The 17272-nt window shown below is 34.6% G+C and overlaps 1 protein-coding gene across 2 annotated transcripts in view; it reads right to left on the reverse strand.

The window, feature by feature from the left end:
• gli1 (GLI family zinc finger 1) overlaps positions 1-16335 on the reverse strand; it is a 71590-nt gene extending 55255 nt beyond the window's left edge. Inside the window, exon 1 of one of the 2 annotated variants that reach the window (XM_058779239.1) lies at positions 16205-16335. In XM_058779239.1, the coding sequence (XP_058635222.1) occupies positions 16205-16258 (54 nt within the window). In that variant the 5' untranslated portion in view covers positions 16259-16335. Of the gene's footprint in view, positions 1-12098; positions 12519-16204 lie in introns of those variants that run through there. The other variant, XM_058779240.1, reaches the window with a different exon arrangement.
• Positions 16336-17272: the final 937 nt, after the last annotated feature.

Raw genomic sequence — 17272 nt, forward strand, 5'->3', positions numbered from 1 at the left:
AATAATAAAATAAATTAAAAATGTATATAAATTAGTATAAATATTACATTTAACCATTGTTTATTATTATTATTAATACTAATAGTCATAAAAATAATTTAAAAAATTAAAAGAAATTACTCAAACCAAAAATACAATAAAAATATGCTTTTTTTTGGAGATGTAAGTTGGGAAAAACTGTGAATAATAAATTGAAATTAATATAAATGAGTATAAATATTAAACTATTAAATTGAAATATTATTTAATATTAATCATCATCATCATTATCTATAAATATAATTATTATAAAATATTATATATAAATATAAATTATAATTAAAATATATTAAATATGAAAAAATTACAACAACAATACATATTGTTATTAATATGTATTATTATTATTATTATTAAAACAATAATACATTTAAATAAGTTTAGTGCATACAGTGCATTCAGAGCTGAAGGAAGCTTTAGATTAGTGACACAATAAGAAAAGGTTGTGCTCTGGTTTCATGTGTCTATCGGTCACATCTCCTGTACACACTCAAATCCTGCTGGAATTACGGAGGATATGCGGGCCCTGATTTTCCTTCGACGTTTTTTTGGTTTTGTAAAACAAACAGAGCAAACTGACACGAAAACAACATTCTGAGCGGAGCAACTCTTATCAGATCTGCACTTGAACTGGGAACAAGCAGAAACGAGCTTTCCACGGCACGCTATACGTCTCGATCTGTCCCTCTGACGCCTGGCTTATCTTGAAAGATTTATATTAAATGATTTCTGAGATCAAATTGAACATGACGTCGGTTCATACATTGACACACTTTAATACAGAGGTCTGACAGGTATTTGGGTTGTTGACAAGAACTATAGACTACTTTCTTTTAAAATTAACAACAGTGCTGTCAAACGATTAATCGCATCCAAAATAAAAGTGTTTGTTTGCATAAAATGTGTGTGTGTACTGTGTAGATTTATTATGTATATATAAATACACACACATACAGTATATATTTTCAAAATATTTACATGTATATATTTATATAATTTATATTATATATAAATATATTTAATATACAAATATAACATATTTTTCATAAGATATATAATATTTCTACATACAATTATATCATATTTATACATATATATACATATATATATACACATAATAAGTACACACACATATTTTATGCAAACAAACACTTTTATTTTGGATGTGATTAATCGCGATTAATCATTTGACAGCACTAATTAACAACAAGGTTAATATGTATATGCATGTAATACATTAGTTCATTTTAAATGGTCCTGTGGTGTGAAAAATTCATCTTAAAAGTACAAATATTCCATGCATTCTCTCAGTTAATATAAGCTCATAAAAATGTATGTAAAATGATTGCACAAGAATTAGAAAAATGCTGTTTAAAATTGTTTTATTGGAATATAGCATGCCAACTACCCCAAATTACCCATATAAACCTCATCCATACTGTGTTTTGCAAATCAAAGAAAAGCAGCATGTCTATTTGAGTGAATAGCACTAATAATGCAAAACGTACTGGCTGTGGTGTAACTCAAGAGCAGGATCACACACACACACACACACACACACACACACACAGGCTCGGTGTAACTCATCCTCAGTACATTCCTGCGCTGATACTTCACTCTTCAGCAACATAAACACATTTAACCAGTGCTGCAGCTTTCGAATCACTTCTGCTCAAAAACAGTGAATAAATCAAATAGTGACGCAAACACAATCTAAAAGCTGGAGCACCAATAACACCATTATCTCGTGCATCAAAGTGACAACAACTTTCTTTTTTAGAGTCTGACAGCTGATGCTCTCCGGTATTATTTTAGTATCAATGAGATACTATTATAGTTTTTATTGATATTTTGAATTAGTTTTTTTATGTTTCCGTTTTAATTTCAGTTAAAGTTTTAGCAATTTTATATTTTTTTTGTTTTTTTTTTAAATATGTCTAAATAGTTTTTAATAGTTTTTATTTTAGTTTTAGTTTGTTATTTTAGTACATCAAGTTAAACTAAATGAAAATGAGAAATCCGTGTCTTGTCCTGGCAACTCAATTTTACTATTTTATTTCATTCAGTTTATTTCATTTCAAGCAATTAACTTTTTATGGTTTTAGCTAACTATAATAACTCTGATGGTCTCCACAATGCAATATATATATATATATATATATATATATATATATATTAATTAAAAAATATTAATATCCAAACATCCTAAAAAAAAAAAGGTGCAATATAACAAAGAAACAAAACTGCACAAGATATTAAGACAGAAGTGTATTTCATCTTCTATTTTCTACTTATTTTAAGCATGAAAGTCTTATTTTCACTTATTTTAAGCATAACACTTTTTATTAGCCAACTTTCTTTGTGTTTTTTGCAGTGTTGGCTTGCATTAGAGAAGAGCAGCGTGAACATTCACCTAAATATCTCCACAGAAGAAAGAAAATCATACAGGTTTGAAACAACATGAGACATGAGGTGAGTAAATTATGCATTTTTATTTTTGGTGAACTACTACAGTTTTTTTTTTTTTTCAGCTGCTCACACACATTTTCAAAACTTTGCTTATTTTTTTCAAAACTTTGCACACAAATCCAAGAATTGCACACAAAATGCAAAATGCCTCGCATCTCTTGCGAAATAAAGCACTGCGTTCAAAATATCACAAACACGTCTCAAAAGCAAACGTTTGCACACACCTTTGCCATAATATTAATTAAGAACTGTGTGTTGTGTTTTGCAAAAAGTGTTTTATGAAATTGAAAACTGAGTCAAAGGCTGATAATCAGTGTCTGGTTTTGCAGATTTGGTGTGTGTTTCTGCTGTTTGAGTGACAGCTTTCAGAAATTGTGTGAGACAAGTGAAGATTTTGTGTGTAAGCAGTTGAAAAATAAGTATAAAATGTAATAATATAAATATAAAATAATAAAAATAACAAATAATATAAAATAATAATATAAAATATTAATCTATTCTAATTTTATTCTTTAAAAAAAAGTGCCCCCTTTAGACTTGCACTCTATCCATTCACTAACTGCTTTTCTTTAAAAAAAAAAAAAAAAAAACTAACACTAGCTTGCTCTATTCTATCTGTTTTCTTTTCATTTATTATGTAATTAAAATAAATAAATAAAACTTTGCTACGTGTACTGCGTTAAGATAACTGAGACTTGTCATAGCGCTTGCATAACATTGCTCTTTTGTTGGTTTTGATTGCTTCTTTTGTCCTCGTTTGTAAGTCGCTTTGAATAAAAGCATTTGCTAAATGACTAAATGTAAATGTAATGTAAAATGTAAAAAAAAACTGTAGTAAGAATTTTTAAAGGAAGGAAGAAATAATAAAGACAATCGCAAAAAGGAAACGACAGCAAGTAAGAAAGAAAGCAAGAAAGTAAGAAATCAAGAAAGAAAGAAAGTAAGAAAGAAAGTAAGAAAGAAAGTAAGAAAGAAAGAAAGAAAGAAAGAAAGAAAGAAAGAAAGAAAGAAAAGATTGAAAGCAAGAAAGAAAGAAATCAAGCAAGAAAGAAAGTAAGAAAGAAAGTAAGAAAGAAAGTAAGAAAGAAAGAAAGAAAGAAAGTAAGAAAGAAAGTAAGAAAGAAAGTAAGAAAGAAAGAAAGAAAGAGTAAGAAAGAAAGAAAGACAGAAAGCAAGCAAGGAAAAAAGTAAGAAAGAAAGTAAGAAAGCAAGCAAGGAAGAAAGAAAGAAAGAAAGAAAGAAAGAAAGAAAGTAAGAAAGAAAGTAAGAAAGAAAGAAAGAAAGAAAGAAAGAAAGAAAGAAGAAAGAAAGTAAGAAAGAAAGTAAGAAAGCAAGCAAGGAAGAAAGAAAGAAAGAAAGAAAGAAAGAAAGTAAGTAAGAAAGAAAGTAAGAAAGAAAGAAAGACAGAAAGCGTCTGGGCAGCAGTGTGCAACAGCAGGAAAGCAGCACTGAGTTTCTGCGTCTCTGATTGGTCGAATGCGTCTGTGCAGCCCACCCAAGAAGCCGCAGCAGCCCATGGGCATAAATCTGAGAGTCTGACTCACAGCGCGTTTCAAACAATCTGCAGCTCTCTCTCTCTCTCTCTCTCTCTCTCTCAGTCTCTCTCTCGCTGCGCATTATTCTCCTCAGTGCTAATAAAACTCAACTCCTCTCAGCTCCGGCCAACAATATTATTTTTGTAAAGACTTAATTGGGTTTGCCTTTGAGTGAAGGGAACATGTGTGCGCATACGTGTACGTAACAGCGGAAGTAATGCGCTTGGCATGCGTGTGAGGTGACGCAAACTTATGCAATGACGAGCACATGAAAGCGTGCGCAGGTGAAGCTGTGTGTAGAGGTGAGCGTATGCGTGTTTGTGCATGCGTGTGTGCTTGCGCATGTTTGGATTATTATCTGCACTGCTGCTAAAACATACTGCCGCCAAATACTCCGAGTAATTAATTGAACTTTCTTTTGATGATTCCTCTGGGTAGCATCTGATTTGTCAAATGCCAAAAATCCGAAGCGCAAGAAACACATCAAAGACGCGTAATTACAATGATGCGAGTTCAAAACTCCAGTGTCTCCATGACAACCGAGTGAATAATAAACACGCCCCCTCGCAGCTCTGCACACCAGTGAGTCATCACACACACACACACACACACACACACACACACACACACAAACAAATGTGTACGGATAGAGAGAGACCCCAAACTCAGCTGAGAAATCCAGACTCAAATTCAGTTTCTACGCAAACCAATAGGAAAGCACTAGAGATCTCTTTAGTAACGCAGTTGTTTCTCCTTTACTCTAAAAATTGCCTGAAGTTGTAAATAAATCAAAGATTGTTATCAAATTGTTTTTTGTTGTATTGTTAATAAATATTATTTTATCAAAATGTCACACTAACCCATTTTGACCCAGAGAGGATTTTCTTTTTGCTAGTTAATGTTATCGCATTAGACTAAAACCTACTAACTTTGCTCATACAGTGTTATAACAGTTTCCCAATTTTTATTTATTTATTGTTGATCATTTTTGGGGGGACTTTCCCCCACCTTGTTACATTTCTGGTCACAAGTGACCAAATGGCTTATGCATCTCTCGTTATGCTATATTATTACCAACTGGCTGGTTTATCTGAGTTTATGCACCTCAGTTTTTGAGTGATTACTGCCAAAATTAACCACAAATAATGCTTTTTTCACTCAAAAACTGAGGTGCGTGAGCTCAAATCAATGAGGCTTACGATCAATCAGCTCCAAAAAAAAAAAGAAATATAAAACCTATGCTAGCTGAAAGAAAACAAACAGATAAAAAGATTGAATACAAGATTTGGTGATAATATAGTCATTTTAAAAGGCCAGTTATTTTGATTTACAGCACAAGGGTTATTTGGCAATTCTTTATAATTCTTTGTGAAATTTACTACCAATTTCTGAGTGAAAATCATTTCTACAACATTTTCTTTTTTTTCTGTTCAGTGTAAACTAATGCACTCTCAGAAATAAAGGTACAAAAGCTGTCACTGGTGCGGTACCTTTTCAAAAGGTCCACTTTTGTACCTATTAAGTTCAAATATGTACACTTTAAGTACTAATATGTATCCTTAAGGTACCAAAATGGACCTTTTAAGTACAAACATGTACCTTTTGAAAAGGTATCACCCCAGTGCCAGCTTTAATTTCTGAGTGTGGAGAGCTATTAGAGACTTCAGTCCCAAACGAGTCAATAGTTGTCATACAGTAAGCATATAGAGTTCATTAATAAAAACCAACGTGGAAAGCAGCTCAGATCATTTGTTGCTCAGAACATTAGTTCTGTTTTGAGTTTGAGACGTTGTCAAGATCTCTTCTGAAACTCCAGAGGAGACACGTGTGAGATTAAAGGTGTCTTTTTCTCAGAAGAAACATCTGAGGAGTAAGAAACGCTGAAGGAAAGTCTTCGTTTGCTCTCATTGCGGTTTCAGAGCAACAAAAACAAAGGATTTTAAAGAGTTCTTATATTTGTGATCTTTCTTTTCTTTGAAACATGCTAAACACCAGAACGAAGAGACTGTATCTGGAGATGAATTGGACTATTGAAACTTGCTGAGCTGGTTTAAAGTGATTCATTTATTTGGAGGCTAAACGTCAAGACGGCATGAAGTGAACAGTAATTGAAGTGAAAGGTAGAATCAGGGGTTGATAGAGTTGATAAACAGGTCTCGCCGTCTAAATCTCAAACAATTCCTGTCAGAACGATCACTTTCATTTACAGAGCATCTCCTCGCACCAGATCAATGATGTGAACATGCCAGCATCTGAAACACTCGTGATTTTAATACATGGATAGACTTCATCATGGACAATGGCTTCTTGTAAAGCTCAATTGTCCAATCTTTTTGCAGCATAATCTAGCCTCTTATATTTGAAAGCTACACTGCAATCAAAGCGGATCCTTTCTGAGCTCTCGTCTTTCACCGATGCAAAATCCAGCGAGGGAATCATCTCGACTATGAAAGAGTTATTGACCATTTTATTCAGATCTCACATCAGAGAGATGGAAACCAAACCAGAGGGACGGAGGTGTGGTGAGAGAAAACAATCGAGGTTTAGTGGTCTGTGCCAGCGCTTTGTTATTTAAACATTTATTCATTTGCTTATGTTCTGTTCAAACATGATGTTGCGACATTTTTCCACCCGAAACCGATGACAGATGATCCGACGCTTAATGTCAGCTCAAACTATGAGAATGACCACTGAAGAAACGCTTGGACTTGGCTGCAAGCGACTCCTGAAATGGTCATCTGGATGCCTGTGACTTGAAGGAAAAGTTCATGCAAAAATGAATTTATTTGAAAAAGGTCATCCTGTCTTCACCTTCATGTCATTCCAAACCCTAATGACTGTATTTCTGCTGTAGAGCACAGAAGGAGATGTTTAGCAGAATGTTCACGCTGCTCTTTGTTTCCATTTGTTTCCATTTTAGCCACTGGAACATGAACATTGTGATAAACATCTTCTTTTCTGTTCTAGTGCAGAAAGGACACCACAGAGGTTTGAAATGGAAAATCATGACAGAATTGTCAGTTTGGGGTGAATTATTCCTGTAATGAAGAGAAAAGAGAAAAGAAAGACAGAATGAAAGCAAGAACGAACGAATGCAAAAATGATCAAAAAGAGAAAGAAGGAAAGAAAGCATGAAGGAAAACAAAAAAGACAGAAAGAATAAGAGAAGGAAGCCAAAAATACATGAAAGACAGAGAAAAGCAAGACAGAAGGAAAGAATTCAAGAAAGCGTGCAAGAGAGATAAAAGACAGAAATAAGTATGCCTAAAGAAAGCAAAAAACAAGAAAGATAACAAAATAGATATAAAAATATGCAAAAAAGCAAGAAAAAGACATTTTAAAAAGACAGAAAGAATGAAAAAAGCAAGAACTCAGAAAAGCAAGAAAGAAAGAGGGCAAAAAAGACAGAAAAAGGATGAAAAACAGAAAGAAGGTAAAATGTAAGAAAGAAAAAGCAAGACTTAAAGAAAGAAGGCAAGAAAGAAAGAAAAACAGAAGGAAACCAAAAATGCAAGAAAAATAGAAAGCAGTCAAGAAAGAGAGAAAGACAGAAAGCAAGAAAGATAAAAGCAAAAAAAAAAAGCAAGCAAGATAACAAAAGAATGCAAAAAAGCAAGAAAAAACGAAAATGCAAGAAAGCAAGGAAAAAAGAAAGCAAAAAAACAGAAAGACCACAAAAAAGCAAGAAAGAAAGAAGGTAGAAAAGACAGAAAGAACGAAAGAAAGGCTAATAATGTGAATCCAGCTGACACATGCACTGTAAGACCTGAGAAGACGCGCAGCATCAGTCCTGAGCTTTATTCTGGCTCTCTTGTCCTTCATGAATGAAAGAGGGACAAAAAAAGAGGATGGAGGAAAAGCCCGAGGAGCATAAAAGAGGGACCGGGGGTATTTAGCGGGTTTTACCCTCTCTGACTCCTTCCTTCCCTGCTTCGGTCTCTGAGCTCCGGCTCTGTGCCGCTCGGGCCGCTGACTGGATGGACAGCTGCTATTAAAAGTTGATTGTTTCAGGTTCACGGAGTGTGAAAGGGTGTTATTGGGGTCTACGATCCCCGTGAGGGTGGTCTCCACGCCGCAGAGAGGGAGAGAGGGGGAGGCAAAGGAAAGTGTCACGTGACACGAGTCTTGCTGCGCAGCCCCAAAAAGGAATCTGGCGGAAAAACACACCACTTGTTGCCGCCTGCCTGCCTGGATTCTGCCTTGGCGAGCTTTACTGAACGCCGTCTCTCACACACTTGGATTCACACAGTAAAACACAGCGAGGAACATCCCACCCACAAATACACACACATTTATTTAGAATAAACAGAGAAAACAACACACACACACACACTATAGTTGCTCATAGGTGTGGAAGCCCGTTTCCATCACAGAATAAAAAAAATAAAAATGTAATGCAACTATTTAATCACACCATTCTGACTTTTTTTCCTCACTATTCTGAGTTTTTCTAGTAATTCTGAGAAAAACTCAGACTTGCAAGATATACACTCAAAATTATGAGATGTGTACTCAAGATATAACTCATAACGGCAGGATATAGGCAAGTCAAGTTTATTTATATAGCACATTTCATACACAATGGTAATTCAAAGTGCTTTACATAAAGGAAGTAAAATAATCAATAAAACAACAATAAAACAAGGAATTTAAAAACATTTAGAATGATTTAAAAATTGATTTAAAATTAATTAAAACTATTAAGAATAGAAAATGATTATACATAAAATACAGTGCAGTCAGTTCGCACTGCAGAATATAAACTCAGAATTCAAGATATACTCAGAATTATGAGATATTAACTCAGAATTCAAGATATACTCAGAATTATGAGATATTAACTCAGAATTCAAGATATACTCAGAATTATGAGATTAACTCAGAATTCAAGATATACTCAGAATTATGAGATTAACTCAGAATTCAAGATATTCTCAGAATTATGAGATATTAACTCAGAATTCAAGATATTCTCAGAATTATGAGATATTAACTCAGAATTCAAGATATTCTCAGAATTATGAGATATTAACTCAGAATTCAAGATATTCTCAGAATTATGAGATATTAACTCAGAATTCAAGATATTCTCAGAATTATGAGATATTAACTCAGAATTCAAGATATTCTCAGAATTATGAGATATTAACTCAGAATTGCAAGATATAAACTCAAAACTACAATACATAAACTCAGAATCGCAAGATATAAATTCAGGATTCTGAAAAGAAACGTTCAAATTGCGAGAAAAAAAAGTTGCATTTACGTTTTTTTTTTTTTATTCAGAATTGTGTGATGTAAACTTAGAACTCGGAGAAAGAAACAAAAAGTCAACTGTAAGATATATGCTCATAATTGTGTGATGTAAACTCGGAGTTGCAAGAAAAAAGCCAAAATTCCGCGTTTATATTGCACAATTATTACCAAGTCTGAATTGTGGGATAAAAGGTCACAATTACCTTTTTTATTCTGTGGCAGGAACCGGCTTCCATACAGCGGCACGATTTGGGGGAAAAACTATGAAATTTTCTGATAAATTTATCAAATGATTTAAAATTTGATTTAAAAATTCTTAGTTTGCTGTACTTGCACTTCTCATTACAAGTTTAGGAAGATGGTTAGTGCATGATGCATTTTCACGTGCACATTATAAGCGACTCAAACTCCGAGTAGATACAAAGATGGAGTTTGTGCATTTACTGCAAACCGAGTCGCTTCAAGACACTGAAAACACTGGAGCTGCTCGTGTGCAAATGAGCACAGTGCCACGCTTCACTATGAAACACACATTGTATATATTTAATTAAATCGTAAAATCGCAATTTCAGTTTTATTCTGATTAATCATGCAGTTCTACACAAGGTAAAGGTACATGTTTGTACCGAAAGGGTCCATTTTGGTACCTTAAAGGTACATATTAGTACTTAAAGTGTACATATTTGAACCTAATAGGTACAAAAGTGTACCTTTTGAAAAGTTACTGCCCCAGTGACAGCTTTTGTACCTTTATTTCTGAGAGTGTAGTTGCTCTGAAACACCTTTAAAACTCAAGACGTCTCTCATGCAGAAGTGTGAATCGCTCTCAGTCTCAGGATATTATAGCAGCACTGCTACTGAACCTTCATCTGACAAGTTCAATCTCTGGATCTCCACCCACAGGTTAGCAAAAGGTGACATACATGCATCGCCTCTTTAGCACTTCGGTGTGTAACATCTCAAGCTGTCTGAAAGACCGACTCAGAGGGAGGTTTCAGGCCAGATCTGCGTGAGTGCGAGTATGCTAACGGAAGCCTTTTGGCACTAACGCAGGTCCATCAAACACTAATGAGCTCAAAGGGAAGAGGAAGACACCCTACAGAGTCTTTCTCACCTCCAAACCAGATACCACATCAACCTGGAGTGGATTCGCAAGCAATGACCTCTATGTGCAACTGTGCTGAAACAAACCAAAAACAGCTTTTGGAAAGCCTCTGCGTTGCACATAAAAGCATGACAACTGTAGTTATGACTAATAGCGGTACTGAACTATTAGTACTGAACTGTTGACATATTAGCAAACCAGACAATTGAGAGAAGCCTCCAGAGGTCAAAATCTGGTCAGAAAAAAGAAGCTTTTCCAAATCACGTAATGGACCGGTAACTTCTTTCAATTTGTTGTAGACTTTTCTTTAACAAAAAAACTTTAAGCAACCCTCTTTATGTTAAAGAAAATCAAAACGTGAAGCAGGGCTTTATGGCATTATGACATCATCCCCTTATTACTGATCTACTACAGTGACTCATCTGAGATTTTCACACGGCAATTACACAGATTTGTGAAGATCATATTAGATGTTTGTTTTTAACCCCCATTCTAAACTTTCACGGTCTCTCTTTCTCCCTTGATCTAACATAATATGCAGTTTGTGTTTAAGAACCCATGATGACAATCAAATGCTGCATAACAAAATATGAAATCCCCCTCCAGGATAATTAAAATCCTATTAATAAAAGTGCAAAAATTCTTTGAGGATTATATATAGTTTACTTGGGATTATATAGCTTTTCATATAAAGAATACCCTTATACAGCAAATTCTTCATGAAAAACCTAAATAATCCAACATATACTGACTACTATAGCCTCAAAAAAAAAAAAAAAAAATTATATATATATATATTACACACACACACACACACACACACACACACAAGAGAAAACTTATGTAGCCCATGGGCTTAAAAATAATTCAATATTATTAAATGTCGACATGCAACATGTTTTGTTGTTTTTCTGTCTCTTTATATGAAGACCTCCGGTCAAAAGACACGTAGTCAGTGTTGTGGTGGGGCTTCAGGTTAGATAGACACATTTGGAAAAGATATTCGGCACTTCAAGTATTTCCCGTTACAAGAAACAGCTGTTGAGATGAGGCCTGTAGAAGAAGAGACTGACCTCAACAATGGAACTATCACATCAAACGACAAAATACATGCAGAACAGAACCAAATGAAACATATAAGCATGCAAATAAACATGTTACACCACAGCTTGCTTGCTTGCTTCGTTCGTTAGTTGCAATGTCTGAGTTTGAGATAAGACTGCAGCGAGACCACCAGGATACTACAGCAAAAGTCCCGAGAGACCACCGTCATGCACGCTTCACGAGCAGAAATAACGTGCAGAATTAAATCCAGGACAAAACCAATAGATCATGCAGATATTAAAACTAACACTCAGAATAAAGCCGTGCTGAAAAGTTCTTGACATTTGAGCATTTTGCTCTTTAAATGACATCTCTCCTCCTGTTTAATAAGCTTTAGTAGCTTATGTGTTCATCATTTACTCAAGAGACCCTCAGCCTGAGTGTGTAATAGACACACATGTTTGGATTGTTAATCAATACGCAAACATTCCACTTGATTAACACTCCAGCACACTTACTAGACAAGATCCTATTCACACTTACACTGACATGATACAAAGTAACATCACATCTGTTAAAGTTCGCATCACGTTCTATACAGTAAACATAAGTTGCACACATCTGTGTAATATGAAGGAATAGCGCGTTACCTTTGAAGCCTCGCTTCTGCCTTCATCAGTCTGTGTGGCCTCGCGCTGATCCCAGCAAACTCCACTTTTCCCTGGAAAACTTGCGCGAGCGGAGCTGAAAGCCGAGAGCGTCCCGATGGGGGTTCGAGAATTTCCAATAAAGCCCCTCTTTCTCCTCACACACACACACACACACACACACACACACTCTCTCACTCACACACACTCACTCACACACACACAGAGAGAGAGAGAGAGAGACAGATGCAGATGCAGATAGGAGCGCTAAACTCTCCTCTTGTGAATTTCATTCTCCGCTTTGTCCTCAGCACAAACTCCGCAGAAGTTTTCTCTAAAGTTGGAATTTAGAAAAAAGATTCCATATTCGGTGCCGCCGGTTCCCGAGAGCCCAAAGTTGCAGCGGCAGCGCGAGAATGCGAGACCTCCCCTCTCCCTCTCCTCTCCCTCTCCCTCTCTCTCTCTCTCTCTCTCTCTCTCAGACTCCGAGGACCACCCCGAAACAGGAAGTTCACTTTTTGTTTTTCTTGAGGGAAAAAAAGAGAAAGCCCTGCTGGACAGCGTCATTCCTGCAGCATAACTTCCATAATAATAATAATAATAATAATAATAATAATAATACATTTATTTATAACAAGCACTGATATTTAGAAACAAATATTTTAGAAATGAATTGGGCCTGTTGCTTAGGGGTTTTCTCTGTCAGTTTTTTTTTTTTTTTTTCATTCTTTATTATAATGTCTCAACTCAATAAACACAGGATTCAAAACTGTTCTAGTAAAATACTGTTTTATCCGCGCGCTGTTTGTGGACAGACACGCGGCGAACCGCGAAACCGGACGGGATTGAGTTTGGGTTTGAAGGAGTGAAGATCGGGGAGATAGAGAGGGATGTGAAATAAAAGTCATCAGAATTAATTAGACTTGTGTATAATAATGAATCTGTCCAATGCAATGAAAAACATTTTTTATTAATCATTACAATTATTTTTTATTTACTTTATCTTATCATCTAATATTTATATATTTAATAGCCTACATATTCTGAGTAGCTGACCAGTTTTACATCTCACTCCAAGTTGTATTCTGTATATAAGCCTAACTGTGTATGTGATGAACAAAAATCTTACAATTTTGAAAATTGCTACGCATAGCCTAACCTACTCTTCAAATTAAGCGCTAGGGTTGTCACGATACCATAAATATATCTTAGGAGACTATACCAGCTGAAGTATCACAATTCAGTATTGTACTCATTCATTAATGAATCTCATCTGTTTCATTAATGATTTCATTAATCTGTTTAGCTGTGCATTTGTTGAATGAGCAATGTGCTACGTCCGAACTAACTGCACTGTTTTATGTATAATCATTTTCTATTCTTAACTGTTTTAAATTCATTTTAAATAATTTTTTTTTAATTCCTTGTTTTTATTGTTGTGATTATTTTTTTAACGACTATTTCACTTCCTTTTATGTAAAGCACTTTGAATTACCACTGTGTATGAAATGTGCTATATAAATAAACTTGCCTTGCCTAATGTGAATGAATTGTTATCCATGAAATGATGTAAACAAAATTCATCTTAGCACTGCGCAGAAGCTGCATGAAGTGACATTTAGATGTGGTATTTATACATTTAGACTATTTATAATTGCATAAATAACGTTATGAGATTAATGTTTTAAATTCAGAATTCTAAATATAGAAATATGTTGGAAAAGAATGTAATATGCCTACTTTTAGATGGGAGACTTAAAACCGCCAGCAGGTGGCAGCAAGTGTTCATGATTGAATCACTGAGTCATTCAAACGATTCTTTCAAAATGGCTGAATCTTTCAGGAGCGAATCAAATGACTGTTTTTATGAATGGCTTAGTGAATCAGTGATTCGCCCAAGCCAACGCGGATTTGTATTCGAACACAGAAACACAACAAAAACAGCACTCTTGACTCTTGCTCGTGTCGTATTGCCGAACTGTTAGGAGCATTTTTGTTATTTTTTTAAAAATAACATCAGACGGTCTGAATCAGACCCTTTCTTCTGCAGCATGAACAACGACATAGTACGAAGTACTTCTCATTGCAAACTGAACTGAAGCGTCGGGAAACACTCAATACCATATAAAGCGTATTATATATACAGACCATACTACACAGAGCACAGCAGAAAGACATTTGGCAATCAACTTGTAATGTTTCTGCTGGCATGCATGTTCAAGTGAATGTTTTAAACGGTGTTCCTGCCGTGCATACAACATATCTTACGGTACTACTGTATGGACTACCGTCTAAAAAATGCAATAGCACTGTGGGTATTTTTAAGCTTTAGTATCGCGATACTACCGTAGCACCGGTATATAGTGCAACCCTATTAAGCGCTAATCTAAGTACAAAATGTTTTTAAGAAAATTGCAATGTTGCGTTCTGGCCAGAGTTCGTTAACATCTCAATACATTTTTACATTACAATCTTATTAATTAAACATTTTAGAAACAACCATTCCCTGTAGCCTACACTGTAAAAAAAAATTCCGTAAAATTTACGGTAAAAAACCGGCAGCTGTGGTTGCCGGAATTCTACCGTAAAAAATATGGTAGCAACATTTTAGGCTTTACAGTTTTAACTTAAATTTACAGTTAAATACCGTAATTTCATTAACTGATATAATGTTAATATTCCAACCTATTGAAGTACTGAAATCTGTTTTGTACCTTTGTAATGCACTGATAAGCAACAAATGCAGAAGATGATGAGAAAGTCACATGATGAACCAAAGCCAATCACAAGCAGCTTTTAAACAATAACATATATAGAAGGTGCACGGTGTCATTCACGCAAACACTAAACACCATCATGGTGAGACTCATTAAACTGAAATATGCAATAAACTTTAATTTAACAACATTAGATGTAATATGCAACCCTAATAAACATAACTGATAAGAAAAAACTAAGAAGAAACATAGTTAAAACATCCAATTTGCAATGCAATGCAGGGAATTCTGGGAACGTCAATTTATGTTTTTTCCCTGTACATTTTACATTCTTTTTCACTTCCAAAAACGGTATTTCACCGTAAAATTGTCTGAAGTGTCTATTACAGTTTTTCACCTTATATATTAGGGGAACTTACCGTTAACCATTTAACAGGTTTTTCTGTAGCATTTTCACTGTTTTTTACCGTTAAAATCACTTTACTTTTAGAAAATACGTGTTCATAACGCTAAAAACGCAATGTAAAACTAAAATCTCTCAGATAATATGATCCTGTTCTAAATATCATCTCCACAATCAAGTAAACTCTAATTCGGTTCTATTCCGTTTCTGCTGGACTCTGTCCAGTGGTTTTCTGCACACAGTCCACACTGAATCCTGGAAGGTTTGTTGCGGGTTGATAAGGTCTAAAAGCAGTGTGTCCGGTTACAGGTGTTTCGCGCTGTAATCCACTAACAAAGCGCTGACCTTGAGTGACAAGACTATCGGCATTTTGCCAAGATCTTAACCACCTTCCACACAATCCCATCCTAATATGCTGGCAATCTGCAGCACTTTCCTCAGGATAGTAAAGTTTGCTACTCCAAGTGACCTTACAAGTGCTTAAAGCGCAAGTGAAGTCCAAGAATTGAAATAATGATCACAGGATTTTGCAGAGAATCAATGTCAAGAACATAATAGATCACATTTAACCTTATATATATATATATATATATATATATATATATATATATATATATATAGGCTATATCTATCTATCTATCTATATATATATATATATATATATATATATATATATATATTAAGAATAATATATAACTTTATTTGAACTTTTTTGTTAAGTTTTCACTATTAATTGATATTAAATATATCATATATTTAAGATATTTCACTGCATTATCATTACGCTTATTTATAGCATTTCATTATTTATATTTTATTTACCAATTTTAATAAAATATAAAAAGATTGAATTTTGAAGTATTTATTTATAATTAAATTCCCTGCCTCGTCATTCTGTTGGAGGGAGTGGAAAGAGAACAGCGCATGCGTACAGAAGTAAGTTGGTATTTTTAATTGTAACCCGGGGAATTTTGTGATTTTTTACTCACGCTCGAGCTCGAACTCGACGGAGACCGAGACTGCGCGGGTGGCACGAACATCATATAGGCTATGTTGGCTGTTCTTGAACGCTGAATCAGGTTTGTTTGGTCGTCATCAAAAATCTGCGCGTCAAACGTGGCATATAGTTGACTGATGGCCTATATAAGAAGTAATATCGGCCGATCAATCGGAAAATCTTCGGAGTGCCCGCGTTATCGTGACATTTCCTGTTACGCCAGAGCGATCACGTGACTGAATTCTTTGATCTTTTCACATTTTTTGTATTGTATTACTTCATGGTCACAAGCAGGAAATTCTATACTCTTAGACCTTTATATACTAAACGTGCTTTAAAAGTATTTGGCAAGAAACCCAACAGACATCATCACTGTTTAATTATCAATTTTTTATTTATTTTTTTTACTTTTGACAATTTTGTTGTGTTCTACAATTGTTGTTTAATGTACAAAATTGTTAATAACCTTGCACCCTCACCCTTGAAAGAATTTGTTTTCTCTTGTACTGAAAATATAAGACAAAGCCTCATCAAGAGGTGATTGTGCAGCGAATTTTAGACTGATTTTGGTCGTTCAGCTTTTTCTGTAAGAGCTGTTAATCACTGGAATAATTTACCAATTAATATTAGACAGTGTTCCACTTTAGCACAGTTTAAGCTACAATTGAAAATACGGTTAAAGATGAGTCCGGTGTGTGACCATTGAGTATTTCTGTATCTCGAATGTCTATATAACTTTGGTGAGTTGTACATTTTTATAAAATTTTGAAGGTGATGTTATTTATAGGGATATTTTGTAGAAATTTTGATTGTGGTTTTTATGTGGGGGATTACACTCTTACACTCACACTTTATCTTTTAGGATTTTATTGTATTTTGTTATATAATTTGTTTTAGTACTCTCCTGCCCAGGGACAGCATATGAAATTTAGCTCTGATGCTAATTCTGGGGCAGTTTTTGACTGTCTATTGTCCCTGTCAAATTACGAATTAAAATAAAATAAATAAAAATAAGTGATTTCCATTCAGGTGATTCATACTGAAGTGAGTGGTTGCGAAC

The sequence above is a fragment of the Onychostoma macrolepis genome, chromosome 06, assembly GCF_012432095.1.
Source record: "Onychostoma macrolepis isolate SWU-2019 chromosome 06, ASM1243209v1, whole genome shotgun sequence".
NCBI classification, from domain to species: Eukaryota; Metazoa; Chordata; class Actinopteri; order Cypriniformes; family Cyprinidae; genus Onychostoma; species Onychostoma macrolepis.